Source organism: Lolium perenne, chromosome 4 (assembly GCF_019359855.2).
Source record: "Lolium perenne isolate Kyuss_39 chromosome 4, Kyuss_2.0, whole genome shotgun sequence".
In the NCBI taxonomy this organism is placed as follows: domain Eukaryota; kingdom Viridiplantae; phylum Streptophyta; class Magnoliopsida; order Poales; family Poaceae; genus Lolium; species Lolium perenne.
Genome location: NC_067247.2, coordinates 237,461,003 through 237,476,877, shown reverse-complemented (window position 1 = coordinate 237,476,877; position 15,875 = coordinate 237,461,003). Strand labels below are relative to the sequence as shown.

Below are 15,875 nucleotides of genomic sequence, written 5' to 3'. Positions count from 1 at the left end.
TACATTAGTTGTTGTGCATTTATAGGCATAATCATTAATGTGTCATCCATATATTGAACAATAGGATATTTTTGTCCAAAATCATTGTCAGTTGGGAGATTTAATTCACCTCTTATCCATTCATCATTTATAGCTGCTTGTAGGAGATCACCTGTATTGACAAGAAAAGTTGATTTGTATACAATATTTTCCAGGATTTCCATTGAGAAGCACACATGTTCATGCACAGCTGGGAATAGCAGTATGGGTCCAAATCCTTTAACTTTGAGCATTTCAATAATGCCACTATATTCAACTTATCAAATGCTTTACCAAAATCAATTTAAAGGATGAGAATAGCTAGGCTTCTTAGATTTATGGGGGATATGTAAGTACTTAAAATTTCATCCAAGACAATCTTGGATACTTTTACCTTTAATAAAGAAATATTGGTTTTGATGGACAATAGGGATAATTTCTTTCTGAAGCCTATTGGCCATTAATTTTGTGAGGAATTTCAGAGGCAGGCTAACAAGAGAAATGGGGTTGTAATCATTCATATTTTCTGGATCATTTACTTGAATAAGTGTAATCAAGGAAGTATTGATGCTTTCCGAATGTAGATTTCTAGAATAAAAATCGTTGACTAGTTTGATGAAATCCTCTTTAATTATATACCACCATTTCTTCATGAACATCCCATCGAAACCATTAGGACCGGGAGGAAGTCACAACTGCTTCAATTTCCTTAATAACGAAAGGGTCATCTAGTTGACTTAAATCATATGATTGAAAAATGTCACCAAGTTGGAAATGCATGACACTGTTCTTTGTAATGCCTAGTTTTTCTTTATAAGAATTCTGTATAATGGAAGAGCAAACGGCGTCCACCTTGCGATGTCTCCTTGCGAGATTGCGAAAGGGGTTGTATATATAGATGAGTTTAGGCCAAGATGAAGCCGGTGGCACAAAGTTTGATGCAAAGGAGATGTGATGCTCTAGTGGACCATCATGGTGCTTGGGCCACACATGGCCTTTGCTTCCTCACCCTTCACGCAGAATCTTTTATCTTCCAAAATATTGTAGTGGCAAAAAAAAAAAATTCTAACTCCCTTTGAGGTCCGCAAAAATCTTGAAAGGCAAAAATAAACACAACAAGGTTCCTATTCTTTAGAGCTAAAACCAAAATAAAATGGGTCTTGGTGGAAAATCCATGTAAACGTACCCATGGTAGGAACATTTGTTATGGTGCAAATATGTAGAAATATGACACAATAAACTGTAGTGTTTATGGATATATTTTACATGTATCAGCTGACAAGTTTAATTATTTTACTATCATTATTACTATTATTATTTCCTATTAAACAACTCAATAAGATACTAAATACTTATTAGCAGGGAGAACACACACTTCATTAATAATAATAATAATAATAATAATAATAATAATCTGCATTTAGGTTCCACTCTAGTAGCTGAAACACAGCTAAATTGAAACTTGATGTGTGTACACTGTGCTACAAGACGAAATGTTGACAGAAATGGAAGGCCACAAGGTGCACAAGTTAGTAGACAAACCGGTGTTCGGCCGATGTACATTGAGGTCGCCCTAATTTAGTGTGCACGGCAACGCAACCTAACCAACTCTTTCGTGCGCCATGGCTCATATATCTACACCGCTTCGAGACACCAAGAGGAAATGTAGATCGTTACCATTCCTCAACTGCGTGCATCGCCAGCACCAGCATACATGCATGCATTCGTCGCCGGCCGATCTCGTCGATCCGCACCGGCCGACAGCCAACCCGGTACTGCCTAAAGCCATGTTCCCGCGCTCCAGGCGATCGAGCACTATATAAAGGCATGGCATGTTTAAGCAGACAGCAAGTGTGCAGATCGATCGACATGGCTCTCTCCCCTGGCACATGGCCGTTGATCACTGCAATTCTGCTCATCCGCGGCCTGTTCGCCGCCTTCCCTGCGGCGTCGAGCGGCCGGGTGGACGCAGGAGACATGCTGATGATGGACAGGTTCCTCGGGTGGCAGGCCACGCACAACCGCACGTACCTGAGCGCGGAGGAGAGGCTGCATCGCTTCGAGGTGTACCGCGATAACGTGGAGTACATCGACGCCACCAACCGGCGCGGCGACCTCAGCTACGAACTCGGCGAGAACCAGTTCGCCGACCTTACCCAGGATGAGTTCCTGGCAAGGTACACGTCCTACGACGCCGAGCATCGCAGTAGTCACGATGACGCCTCGGACATCAAGACGACCGCCGGCGGCGGCGGCGACGACGACGACCTGAGGTCTTCTGGCAGCGGCGACGACTCGTTGGAGGTATCGTCGCCACCGCCTCCGCCCAGCGTGGATTGGAGGGCCAAAGGCGCCGTGGTGCCACCCAAGTCCCAAAGCTCGTCATGCTGTACGTAAATTGTGATGACCTGGTCCCCAAATTTCTACCTTGTGGAGCACTATATATGAGCTCTCCTTTAACCATGCATGATTTTGTTTCCGGATGCACGCATGCAGCCAGCTGCTGGGCGTTCGTGACGGTGGCGACGATCGAGACTCTACACTGGATCAAGACGGGGAAGCTGGTGTCCCTGTCGGAGCAGCAGCTGGTGGACTGCGACCAGTACGACGGCGGGTGCAACCTGGGGTCCTACCACAGGGGCTACAAGTGGGTGGTCGAGAACGGCGGGCTCACCACAGAGGCGGAGTACCCGTACAGGGCGGTGCGAGGCCCCTGCAACCGCGCCAAGTCCGCGCGCATCGCCGCCAAGATCACCGGGCAAGGGGCCATCGGGCCGAGGAACGAGCTGGTGATGCAGAAGGCGGTGGCGGGGCAGCCGGTGGGGGTGGCAATCGAGGTCGGCAGCGGCATGCAGTTCTACAAGAGCGGCGTCTACTCGGGACCCTGCGGGACGCGGCTGGCGCACGCCGTCACCGTCGTCGGCTACGGCACCGACCCCTCCACGGGGGCCAAGTACTGGATCGTCAAGAACTCGTGGGGGCAGACGTGGGGCGAGGGTGGATACATCCGGATGCGCCGCGACGTCGGAGGACCCGGGATCTGCGGCATCACGCTCGACGTCGCCTACCCGTACTAGCTTACTGCATGCGGCATCTATATATATACTCCATCGTGGCATCGTGCACTTGTAACGTACCGCCTATCTACCGTGAACCCGCGGGGACTCTGCGGCATCACGCTCTACGTCGCCTGCCTCACCATGTGAATTTCTCCTATAAATGTTACAACACTACCCGCCCAGCCAGATGGTCCTCAGGGGGCACTCTTCGTTGGCCGTTCGATCCTCCCGAACAGTAAAAAAATCGATCCCACTTTCACCCACAGCCATCCGATCCGGTTATTACTTTTGTTACCTGCTGCCTGCTGCTGGGTACATGACCGCTGGGCCATCTTGCGCGTGGGGCCTCCCGCCAGAGACACGGAACGGGGCTGGCTCAGGTCGCCTTCTTTCACCTTGTTTTGGACCGGGTGAAAATCCTAGCCCCCAATGCACGCCTCCTCCTCCTCTCCCATCCCCAATCAGCACCTCCTTCCTCCTTCCCCAATCCTCTCCTCCTCCTCCCGGCCAGCGCCATGGAGGCCATGTGCTCCGACTCCGGTCCCCGTTTGGCGCGTCGAGGGCGACGACCGCTGAGCCACCCCGGTCTGACCACCGGACACTCGGGACGGAGCGGCGCGGCGACACCGGACGCTCGGGACGGAGCGGCGCGGCGACCAGGCCGGCGCAGTGCCGGGAGGCGCGACGACGGCGGTCCTGGGCAGGAGAGGAGGAGGTGCGACGACGGCATGGTGGAGATCGAGGCGGCGGCTCGGGGAGGACAGGAAGAGGTGCAGGAGAGAGAAAACGAATCAGGAGGCAGGGATTGATGGTTGAGGTAATCTTTTTGATCCTGTCTTTCATGTGTTTGGTGTTAATTTAGATCGATCGAATCCCCCTTATTCCTTTTTTTTTCTCTGAAGTTTGTAGATCGACGGCTTACTTATCCCATGCTCTCACCGTCGTCGCTCCAGCCGCCTCCTGAATCTCTCCGTCATGGCGCGAGCGAGCTCCAGATCGAGCGGGGGCGGCCGTGAGCGGCCGCGGCGTGCTCTGGCTCAGGGAAGGGGAGGCCGGCGCGAGCTCGGGAAGGACGGGCCCAGGCGGGCGGGCGGGCTTGGTTGGGCGCGGCGAGCTCCGGCTCCGTCTCATGGGGCAGGTGGAGCAGCACGACGCCGGGGCTCCAGCTCGTGGAGAAGAGCCGGTAGATAGAGGACGGCGAGCGACGACCGCGGAGGTACGTGTGGCGTCAGGACAAGCAAGCGAGGGATGACCAAGCCAGATCCACCTTCAGGTAAGGCTCGTCCCTTCCTTGCCTCCATTCTTCTCTTTGTATCTCTGGCCAGAGATGGATGGGTCCGTCCGCCGCGATTCAGATTTTTGTGTCTTGCTGCTGACGAGCTCTGATCTCTAATAGTTTTGTGGAAATTCACAGGTTTGTGCAGAGGCAACAGCAACACATGTTTGCCATTATCAACCTGTAGATTTGGTACTATATTAGTTTGAAGATTGTGTCGGATCCACAAGAGAGGCAAAATATGGAGTGGAAACTACAGTCCAGGTTTGTGTACTTCGATTTTTTTTGTTTCTTTGGTGAATCAGGTGAGCTGATTTGGGGCTTTTCCTCTTTGTTTGTGTAGACACTGCAGGCTTTGAAAGATTTGCATGGAGCACAGGTCGGGATGCTCCCGTTCATCTTTGGTGAGTGTGCCAATCTGCAGCATCCTTGGTAATTTTGAAGTGTTAGAATCTGTTACACGTTAATTGTAAATCTTGAAAGATATTAATCTTGGCCAGTGTGCCAATCTGCAGCATTCTTTAGATTTCTTTTAGGATATTAACACATTTTTTGCTGTACAAAGGAGATGATATAGGATTTTACTTTAACCTATATCTTCTCTTTTGCTAACAATGAAATAATATATCAGACCAGAGGGATTAGTTGAGATCAGGAGTTTAGTTGCATGCTTGAGTAACTGCTTAAAATAGTTGTTGGTGTTGCCTCCCAGATGATTATTTATAGTTTGTTGGTTCATGAGGAACCATCAAGCATATTTGGCTTTTATTCATATTTCTGACGCTTCGATGATTGATGATGTAGTAGCTTGATGTCCTAGCAGTGTATATTTTGTTTATGTTCACTGTAAGAATAAGCTGAGAACAATACACACAGGTTTGTTCCGGGCGCATCGCAGTGCCTAGCTCCACCTGTCTACCTACTTCCTCGCTGTTCTCCTGTGAGTTCCTCTGCCTCCTCCTATTTCCAGTTTTTTATTGATTCTTCCCTATTGTGTTGAGTTATATGGGCTGGCTGGTTGTCATTGAGCTCCTCCTTCACCTGATTTATTCTCTCGTGAAGGCTTGCAGGATCCCATCTTGATTTCCGATCTCATTAGATAAGAGTCACATGAGGGTGATTTGAGCAAAGAGTTGATGTCCCTTGATGTTGTATGCGATGTGCAGCTGCAGAGGTTCAGTCCATGCATCTTCTGCAAGGTACCTAGAATCACTGCAGTATTGATGAATTAGCTCTTAGTGCGTTACTACTGCTTTAGTACAACCTATTGGTGGTTCTCGTGTAGGTAAAATTGTACATGGTAATATGGTGTATAATCCAGATGGTGCCATACAAGCTATCATTTGTATTTGTTCATGGGGAACCTTTTGTTGCAGAGTATGCTCGTATCCGACCATCAGCTTGTGAAGGTATATTGGCCAGAAGTCACGGTTTATGATAAATGTTTTCCTGAGTTTGAATCGTCTTTGAACTTCAACTATATCGGCCAGGGATCATAATATATGCCACCTCTCTATACTGAACACGATTGGATTCTGATGTATCCTAGCAATACTCCTCCCTGCCCTCCTCTCACTTGTTCAGGTAGTTATCCTTCCTTTGCCTCTCTTCTTCATATTCTAGATCTGAAATCTATGTCATAAGCATTAAGAGCTAGAAAAACATAACACTGTAAAGATGATATTAGCTTCTACTGATGTTGGTACCTTCTGTGGCAAACTATGTAGTTTTCTACATATTTTGTATATGTCCTTGGTGAAACCTTTACATGGCGGAATATTAATTGCTTATACCTATGTGTTAGGTTTATATCTTCGTGACTATTTTAAGTTGTTCAGGTAATAAGAAGGATTTCTCAATTATTGCTAGACAAATGATATTTACTGTTCGGACTGAATCTTGTGCTGATGCTAAATGCATTTTTGGATTGCGCTCAGAGGTCGTCCCAAAGATGATTGACAACTTCCATTTCCTGTGCACTGGTATATCAGGCTAATCAATACTATGCAAATTAGCTCTCCCCACGCCCCAATTTTGAGAGCAAATCCATTCCTTATGTCAGTAATTGTGTCCAGTAGTATGTATCTGGACTCATGCATCGTTTCTCTCTGTTTTGGTTGGGGCAGGAGAAAAAGGGGATGTATACAAGGGCTGCTTCTTCCACCGAATCATCAAAGGATTTCATGATTTAGGGTGGGGATTTTGCAGGAAAACAATGTAAGAACTATACACCCTGTGAACTAGCCAGTTTACTTCATTCCTACTCCTCCATACTATACAACGTATATTAATTCGAGGAAGAATAAATTGTCAGGTTCCCAGTTGTTTCAGATGGTACTTTATGCAACATTTATCCATTGCTGCACTTATAGGGTTTAGTGATGTCTCTGATTCAGATGTTAAATTCTCCAGGTCTGAAGAGCATTAGTGGCCTCTGTTCAGCTTTTTCTCTTCATCTATTCGGCAGCCGCTGTTGGTGGACAACGGCGGCCTCAGGTGGTGCATGGTGGGTCCTGCCAAGTCACCGACACGATTTCTCCCACGCAGGTGACTGGCAGCTGGGCAACGCCGCGGCCATTGAGCCGAAGGTGGCTGAGCGCCAGAGCTCCCAGCTTAGGAAGACGACGCGACGGGATGGCGCAGCACCACGGCCTTCAGCACCCTTGCCGTTAGCAGCCTGCCCCTGTCATAAGTCCTCTCGCGACTTGTTGGTTCTTCTGGTTGGTAGCAGCGCAGCCTCTTATTTTTGTATGCGAAATCATCAAATCTGCTCCAAGACTTGGGCATCAAAGAAAATATGGCTTGCAGATTCTGATCACACATCGTGTTGCTGCATCTCCAGGACGAGATGGTCATCTTGCTAGGTTTCGGAGCCCTGTGGGCCTCTTCGCCGCTCGTCCTCGTCACCCTCTCTGCACCAGCATCTCGCTTCCTTCTTGCTTCCAGTCAGGATGGGAGGCTTCTATTTAGGAGGCGCTCATGGTACTAGGTCTCCATAGACCTAGCCGTTTCAGAATGGGAACAAGGTAATAACGCTCCTTATGATAAAAAACACATAATATTGCTTTGGGTCCTCTTATAGCCACATTTGTGTTATGGCCAAAACATACCATTTCTTTGTTACAAGTAAGCTTCATTTCCACCATAAAAAACTACTTGTTTGGTATGAAAATGAAACCATGAGCAGTATATCTCTCGATGGGTGAAATTTGGCAAATGTAGCAATTTCCTTGGTCGTGCAAAATTCGTTCTTGGTGCTTGTGTAATGATGTTTATTAAACTATGGGAAAGATAAATACAACATTGCATTTTTAAAGAAATGATCATGTAAATATCAATAGCGGTGAATTAATGGCAATCTGTTTTTGTACTTTATTTATCAAAACAGCCCAGTTCTAAGCTCACTTCTACATTATATGTATATTTATACTTTTGTATTAGAAACGACATTGATTCTTTAGTTGAAGCCACAACAACTACTAAGACACCAATATTAGATTGTACTAGCATTTTCTTACCATATATAGCTAAACAAAGAACTGGATGCAGGGAACCATTGGCTTCAGTCTTTCGTAAGGTAAAAGGAGTTGAGCTGTCATCATACCGACCACACTCTTTTTATGGTAGAGGGAAACCTTTTTGTTTTTCGTTACTCAATTTCTAACTTAATTTGCTGGATTTAGAATTGTTTGTTCATCTAGCTAGGAGTGAAACAAAGGTATTACTGTTATAATTAACTTTACTATACTGCATGACCTACTTATTTTTGTATTGTATTGTCCTGAAGTATTTGGAGTTCCATTCATAATACTCTATTGGTGTGGGCATGCAAGCTTCATTTGTTAATATCACCATCACCGTGCTCATTTATACTGTGTAACCAAACTGAAAAGATTAAAGGAATCTTCGATCAAGTCTGTTTGATTGTTTACTCTATAAAATGAATTAGAGAATTATTTTTTATTTTATCATGTATCTTCAGTCAGCTGCATTTTTTATTTGCTAAATTTTGCGTGCTTTAATATTTTCATGTACATGATCAATTTGGATTCTTGTCATTTTGGTTCTAAAGATGATGAGTTTCAGAATGTGGTTAGTTCTGAGTATTGTGCCACTGTTATTTTCTCTCTTTGTAGCTGAATAATTAGAGGGACTGTATAGACCTGTTCTTAGCTCTATAAGCATTATTATTCTTTAGTTTTAGCTGTGTTGATTGTGCCATTTCTGTTTTCTACCGTTGCACCTAAATGATTAGCAAGACCATTTGGACTGAATAATGTTCCACGCGAGAGAAATAGCATGCTGATATTATCCTGAACTAAAAGCATAGGGAGAGGACGAGTGCTATGTGTGTGTTTAATTTTCATGACTATGAAACTCAGCTCATCCTTTCTTTGATTCTGCACTTCGATACTTGGTTTGTTTGATTTGAACTCAGTTTGTTTTAAGCTATGCTCCCTCTGCTCATTACTTCTAATACTTGGATACTTCGATTCTGCACTTTGATGCTTGGTTCCTTTCATTCATCCTTACATAGAATTGCCTTTGTGGAGCGCATCTTGGAAGAAGTGGAGGCGTGCGGATCGAGCCGGATGGGGTGGCCACCGTGGCACGCGGGCGAAGGAGGAGCTCAAGGAGCATGTCCCAGAAGAGGGCGTCAGCGGTGGCACGCCAATCGACTCCACCGCATCCTGGGCCTCGAGAGCTTCTCCGGCAAGACCAGGGGAGCTTCCATGGCAAGAAACATGGTCAATGACTCCAGGTTAATTTTATCTCTTCTTTTATCAGCTCCGCGGGGTCGCTCAGGCTCGGTATGCGCACCTGTTCGCCCTCCATGAGGCCGTGTACCAGCTGTTGCAGTTCTGTGCTCGGCGCTAGCCTTTGCGTGGTGGTTGAATTTGCCTTGGTCTGCTGCTGCAGGGTGACGTGGAGCTCCAGGCGAAGGTAACGAGCAAATTCTTCTTCGAGGTTGAGATCGGCGGGAAGCGCGTGGGCAAGGTGGTCATCGGTCTCTTCAGCGAGGTCGTCCCAAAGATGATTGACAACTTCCGTGCCCTGTGCACTGGTATATCAGGCTAATCAATACTATGCAAATTAGCTCTCCCCATGCCCCAATTTTGAGAGCAAATCCATTCCTTATGTCAGTAAGTGTGTCCAGTAGTATGTATCTGGACTCATGCATCGTTTCTCTCTGTTTTGGTTGGGGCAGGAGAAAAAGGGGATGTATACAAGGGCTGCTTCTTCCACCGAATCATCAAAGGATTTCATGATTCAGGGTGGGGATTTTGCAGGAAAACAATGTAAGAACTATACACCCTGTGAACTAGCCAGTTTACTTCATTCCTACTCCTCCTTACTATACAGCGTATATCAATTCGAGGAAGAATAAATTGTCAGGTTCCCCGTTGTTTCAGACGGTACTTTATGCAACATTTATCCATTGCTGCACTTATAGGGTTTAGTGATGTCTCTGATTCAGATGTTAAATTCTCCAGGTCTGAAGAGCATTAGTGGCCTCTGTTCAGCTTTTTCTCTTCATCTATTCGGCAGCCGCTGTTGGTGGACAACGGCGGCCTCAGGTGGTGCATGGTGGGTCCTGCCAAGTCACCGACACGATTTCTCCCACGCAGGTGACTAGCGGCTGGGCAACGCCGCGGCCATTGAGCCGAAGGTGGCTGAGCGCCAGAGCTCCCAGCTTAGGAAGACGACGCGACGGGATGGCGCAGCACCACGGCCTTCAGCACCCTTGCCGTTAGCAGCCTGCCCCTGTCATTAGTCCTTTCGTGACCTGTTGGTTCTTCTGGTTGGTAGCAGCGCAGCCTCTTATTTTTGTATGCGAAATCATCAAATCTGCTCCAAGACTTGGGCATCAAAGAAAATATGGCTTGCAGATTCTGATCACACCTCGTGTTGCTGCAGTTCCAGGACGAGATGGTCATCTTGCTAGGTTTCGGAGCCCTGTGGGCCTCTTCGCCGCTCGTCCTTGTCACCCTCTCTGCACCAGCATCTCGCTTCCTTCTTGCTTCCAGTCAGGATGGGAGGCTTCTATTTAGGAGGCGCTCATGGTACTAGGTCTCCATAGACCTGGCCGTTTCAGAATGGGAACAAGGTAATAACGCTCCTTATGAAAAAAAACACATAATATTGCTTTGGTTCTGTTATAGCCACAGTTCTGTTATGGCCAAAACATACCATTTCTTTGTTACAAGTAAGCTTCATTTCCACCATAAAAAACTACTTGTTTGGTATGAAAATGAAACCATGAGCAGTATATCTCTCGATGGGTGAAATTTGGCAAATGTAGCAATTTCATTGGTCGTGCAAAATTTGTTCTTGGTGCTTGTGTAATGATGTTTATTAAACTATGGGAAAGATAAGTACAACATTGCATTTTTAAAGAAACTAGATGACCCGGTGCGCCCCGGCGCACAGGCAAACACAAGACGATGCTATAACCATATGTTTTATGATACTTATGTTTGTTTAGTTGTCCAAGAATCATTACTCTTTGAGAGCCCTTAAGCCTATATAGACAATCTTTTATAAAGAGCATAGAAACATAAGTTTTAGTTCACTTATTTTTTCAAGAATTCAATATGTCCCTTAAGCTTGTATAAGCAATCCTTTAAAACAAAATAAAAAAAGTTCAAACACTAACACATGTACAACACATGAGCAACATTTGTTGCATCCAACAATTTATTCATAGAAAAGAGAAATAAATGTGTATAAATATCATATTTTTTTGGGTATCATTAACACATAAAATAAGCACAATTAAAGTAGTGACATTTCCTTCAATAAGAATACACCAGGATCCTCACTAAGAATCAAAGAATAAATGCACACAGGCCACGCCAAATAGTCATCATACTTGCATACCAAGATCACTATAAATAATTACCACTATAAATAATTACCACTATAAGTAATTACCGTCGGTTCCTCCGATATTAAGCCTATCAAACAAATACAAAAAGAGATGACCAGTTGCGCCCCGACACAAATGGGAAAAGAACAACAATACTCAAGCAATGTGATCACATTATGGCTATTGAGGTTTTTAGACTTAGTGAAATAACTACTTGTGCTAATTACGCAAGCAATATTGTCTCGCACTACTATGTATATGTCCATGGACTACAATATGGCCCACTACTCATACTCATGGTGACCATGGTGAATTTCATAAACACAAGCATATACTTGGATAAAATATGTAAATAATGTGTCATTTCACATATTCGATATGTAAAACTGCATTGAATTTACTTCATAAATATAATATCAATATCAGTCTCTCGACAGTTAACAATATATAAGTTGGGTACTCTTGTATAGACACTAAAACATCTGCACAACATTTGTAGAGATATATGTATCATCCCTGGCGTTGGAAGACGGCAAGAAGCAAGGGACGGTGGCGATGAAGCTTCCTCCAGACACTGATATTCCTCTTTGTTTTCTGTGTTAATAACATCCTCGCCCTCTTGTCCCTCTACATATGAATATCGCGCAATCAAGACATAACTAACAGTGATAAACCATGTTAATACTGGATAAAATATTAGATGCCCCATACCATACCTCTGATTCACTACTTCTTTGGGCCCTTGACAGCAACATCATAGCTAGATCTGCAAGAGAATCGACAACATTGTAAGAAAGGCTAGTAACAGCAGGATCGACATATCTATCTAAATTGCTCACCAATTCTATGACAAAAGCATTGCATATATTTTTCAAAAACATGTCCTCTGAAAAGATTCAGAAATCCAAGGTAAGTGGTGACGTTCTGAATGCTATATCCAACAGAAGCTATATAGTTTTCGTAAGTTTACTCAGAATAACATGTTCTAACAGACAGGAAATGAAGGCAAAAAAATATATAAAAAATACACATATACATGAAAGCTATTAGTCCAAGTTCACTTCTCAATTTGGCCAAACAATGTAAAGATTCAATGCTAGTTACCTGTTGAATGGGAGAAGCCATGAGAAAATGGAATTACACAAACAGAGAAATCATGTGACTTATTTGTTCACACAAGATATTAGACCTGCAACCAGGCCACCACCAAGACTGTAACTTCCAATATATTTATACTGACCAAAAATAGGGTTACAGGTAAAAAAGCAAGGGGGAAATATCCATCAAAAATTTGAGCAACCTTTTCATTCATGACCATTCCAAAAATACAAGCATATATGTGAATGCCAAGTCATACATTAATGTATAATATATCCATCAGGGCTTCAACAACATGCTTGCAAATATATTTCTAAAAATTACAGTAGCTGGCTCGCCAGCGGGGAGAGAACAGCATCCAAGCAGGGTCCATGCAGCGGTGGAGGCGGTCCTCGCTGATTGCCATATCTGGTTTTCTAGCTTGTATCAGGGAAGAATACACATGTATGTAGTACAAACAATGTGTACTGTGAAGCCGTAGTGCATGCACTTACTAAAAAACCGGTGACATGGCAAAATAAAAAGGTCAAAATCAATAAAGTTGGAGAAAGGGGTATTTTCGAATGAATTTCGGAATTTGAGGTTGTAAGATGAACCAAATTAGACCAAGTTAAAGGCATTAAGACATGATAAAAAATTATACAATCACCTCCACCCATGAAAAAATACAAGCAAAAAGAGGGAATAATGCTAGTGCGTATGGAAGATAGAGAAGAAGAGAGGTCAGTAGGATAACCATACCTGCAGATGGCCGTCGCTGTCTCTGAATCTTCTGAACACCCAAATCCTAGCAGCAAAATCCTCATGTAAAAATGACGAGAGCTCTAGTTCTACACAATATCAGACACCCTATAGCAAGTAAAATTGAAATGAAAATATGGGGAGGGGGAAGTAGCAGCTCAACCTGCACACATGTTGGAAGCACGCAACAAAAACACACCAATATGAATCTCACCACGATCTTTCTCCACAGTGATACTTCTCAAACATCGACAAAGGGTTTCGGATATCAGTCAGCCTCACCCAGACCACCTCGACGTCCGGCAACGCTGCATCAAACGATTTGCTTGTGTTAAACGATAAGAAAAGTAAGGAACATGCAAAATTAACTGGAAAAACAGGAGCCTCTCATGTGAGAAAAAATAGCCAATGCTCCAGGCAGCCATGGCACGAGCGCTGCATCCATAACATCCATGATTTCGCCTCATGGGCTGCCACCTCTGCATCTCCCAACAAAAGAATGTCTAGCAATAGAGAGACCACGAGCAGAGGGGAAAAAGATGGGGAGAAAATCACCTCACTAAACTTGCTATCAGCTGCACACGCTGGTACGCGGAGTGCCACTCCCTGCTCCTCACGTGTGGACCTGAACACCACTCCCTAGCCCAACTGCTGCACCTGACCACCGCGATCGGCCGTCCAGCTTGTTTTAAAGCTTCACAGAAATGGATCATTGCTTGTTTTAAATATGCAAAATAAAATAGGAGCAGATGCAACTATTATGCGGTAATAATAACCTGATACTGGTGATACATGACCCAATCCCTAGCTTAAACCCAAGCTACAACGTCCGGTGATACGCGACACCTTCTTCCTCGAGGAAGACATCAATAATCTAACATAGCACGCAAAATTGCTAGAATTTATGCCAATGATTTTCCAACATATCCTCTTAGATAATATGAGGCACGATACAGTCATGTAACCAAGAAAACCCACCAGGAAAAACACAGCTGCGCATTATCTTAGTGGTAGGCTTACCAATCTTCAGTATATATTAGACATTCCAAATAGTATAAAGATAGGTAATTTCTTCATAAAAATCCACAACAAAATATGTCAAAAAATCAAGAAATCACAGTTTTACCCAACGAAGGGGATCTTGAGCTGCTTGTAAAGAAGGCTGTACATGACCCAACAATACTACAAACCCGAAGGAAACATGACGAAAACGTACGGCTCAGAGTATGAATTGTGTACAGGATGAAACAAAATGTGTGAATACACAGGCTGATGCTCAACCACAGCCTGTAGTGCCATATTTAAGCATTACAAATCAGACATATGTGTGCTTTATGTGAAAACAACAGATCTTCAAAATTCAGATTAACAACAACCTGAAGGAAACATGATAAAATCTTATAAGCTGCATTGGTACTCGTACTATTTGGATGTTGGTGCCATAACAAAACAGACCAGCATGATTGAGTGCCTTCTCAAAACAAGCTGCATCTGATTACTTGGAAAATAGGCAAAATAAAAATGAACACTAAGAGGATTATTTATACAACTAATATAACAATATCCGACTACCATATAATAGAGTTCATTTGGAGTTCTAAAAAAAGGGTGGCCCTTATGCATGTCACCTCATCACTTCCTCACTTTTAGCTTGAAACCAACACACACAAAAACAATATTAACCAAAAACAAATTGATCGGTATGTGTGTTATCTAATATAATATAAGAGAAAGAAATGTGCGAGTGACAGATAGGAGAGAAAACCACACTATTTTTGTGATAATCCAAAGAAGAAAAATAATATGGATAAAATCTTTTCAAGCAACTCTGAAATATACTGATTTAAATAATCCCAAGGTAAGAACTGAAACCATCAAAATTAGGCTTTTCTGCAAATACTGCCTAGACAAGACAACTGATCCATTCTAATGGTGTCATTGCCGGGAACGGTACCAGCAGCCTATAAAATATGAACTGTTGTCATAACAAGTATAGATGAAAATGCATTTGTAATACTGTAAAATCATGTCCAAACTGGTGAAAAGAAGATTAAAACAGCTAATAGCAAGAAGAACTACCTTTGGTAGGTAAGCCTCCTGATATCCATAACATAACAGTGAGAGAGCACACAACTCAGAATTGGAAAGCATAAGCTCCTAATGTTCTCTAGTGGCTCTGTACAGTGTGAAAAAACCTTACTATGCACGTCACATATAGATAATCACAAGAGTTGAACTTGAAGACATCTTTCCTGCAGCCACCGCTCCACCTCTTCCTCCGTCCGCTGCTATAAATATTGAAACTATCGCATGGCAAGAGAGATAAGCAATTCTAAACCCGATAAAGAGAAGAGAACAAACCTGAAGATTTCAATCTGAAACAGCTTTATTTGATAGCATACGATGCCATCAGGCTCATCACCGGTAGCAATAGCAAGCATATGATCTCTACAAGGAAAATTATAAAATATTCATATTACATATATTTTTGCGCAAATACAACACCAGCAATTAAGCCTCTACACAAAATCTAAGCAATTAAGCCACTTTTTGCTATAGCCTACATTCTTGGAGTAAAACAAGATTTAGATCTGGCAGTGCCATTCGTAGCAGAATTCTCACCTCAAATAGAGTAAGCTCAGACTGCCCATCCAAGTTCATGACAAAGATAGCAATGGTCACCCCATACAGGGGTTCTGCTATTATGTATCACTGCAACATCTAGCCCCTCTTCGTCGTCCCTATCCTACAGAAGCACCCACCAAAGAGTGAGAGGTAAAAGATGCAAAACACCAAGGTGTCGATGCCACAT

The 15,875-nt window shown here is 43.8% G+C and overlaps 1 protein-coding gene and 3 long non-coding RNA genes across 6 annotated transcripts; 3 read left to right on the top strand and 1 right to left on the bottom strand.

Moving 5' to 3' along the window:
* The first annotated feature begins 1,849 nt into the window (after nucleotides 1-1,849).
* Nucleotides 1,850-3,259, top strand: LOC127332539 (fruit bromelain-like). The gene is made up of 2 exons (XM_051358849.2): nucleotides 1,850-2,407; nucleotides 2,515-3,259. Exons 1-2 carry the CDS (start codon nucleotides 1,888-1,890, stop codon nucleotides 3,093-3,095), a joined length of 1,101 nt encoding a protein of 366 aa, XP_051214809.2. The 5' UTR covers nucleotides 1,850-1,887; the 3' UTR covers nucleotides 3,096-3,259.
* Nucleotides 3,260-4,170: 911 nt separating this feature from the next.
* On the top strand, nucleotides 4,171-7,042 carry LOC139838936 (uncharacterized). Of its 2 annotated transcripts, none has more exons than XR_011756742.1 (11): nucleotides 4,171-4,350; nucleotides 4,492-4,617; nucleotides 4,697-4,757; nucleotides 5,230-5,293; nucleotides 5,416-5,552; nucleotides 5,730-5,762; nucleotides 5,844-5,937; nucleotides 6,158-6,191; nucleotides 6,291-6,335; nucleotides 6,480-6,570; nucleotides 6,766-7,042. It is a non-coding gene; the product is annotated as an uncharacterized lncRNA (long non-coding RNA). The 2 variants fall into 2 exon arrangements; XR_011756741.1 differs by having other exon boundaries at nucleotides 5,639-5,762.
* A 2,240-nt stretch (nucleotides 7,043-9,282) lies between these two features.
* LOC139838935 (uncharacterized) lies at nucleotides 9,283-10,150 on the top strand. Its single transcript, XR_011756740.1, has 3 exons — nucleotides 9,283-9,418; nucleotides 9,563-9,653; nucleotides 9,849-10,150. It is a non-coding gene; the product is annotated as an uncharacterized lncRNA (long non-coding RNA).
* Nucleotides 10,151-11,241: 1,091 nt separating this feature from the next.
* On the bottom strand, nucleotides 11,242-13,366 carry LOC127332545 (uncharacterized). Of its 2 annotated transcripts, XR_011743421.1 has the most exons (4): nucleotides 13,227-13,366; nucleotides 13,064-13,146; nucleotides 11,941-11,990; nucleotides 11,242-11,851 (listed from the first exon to the last, which is right to left on the bottom strand). It is a non-coding gene; the product is annotated as an uncharacterized lncRNA (long non-coding RNA). The 2 variants fall into 2 exon arrangements; XR_007870527.2 differs by having other exon boundaries at nucleotides 11,941-13,146.
* Between the last annotated feature and the right edge of the window lie 2,509 nt (nucleotides 13,367-15,875).

What these genes read in the sequence shown, in the direction of transcription:
- LOC127332539 (XM_051358849.2), top strand. Translation starts at nt 1,888, where the DNA reads ATGGCTCTCTCCCCTGGCACATGGCCGTTGATCACTGCAATTCTGCTC. An exon ending in GTCCCAAAGCTCGTCATGCT is followed by an intron (nt 2,408 to 2,514) that starts GTACGTAAATTG and finishes GCACGCATGCAG; the next exon opens with CCAGCTGCTGGGCGTTCGTG.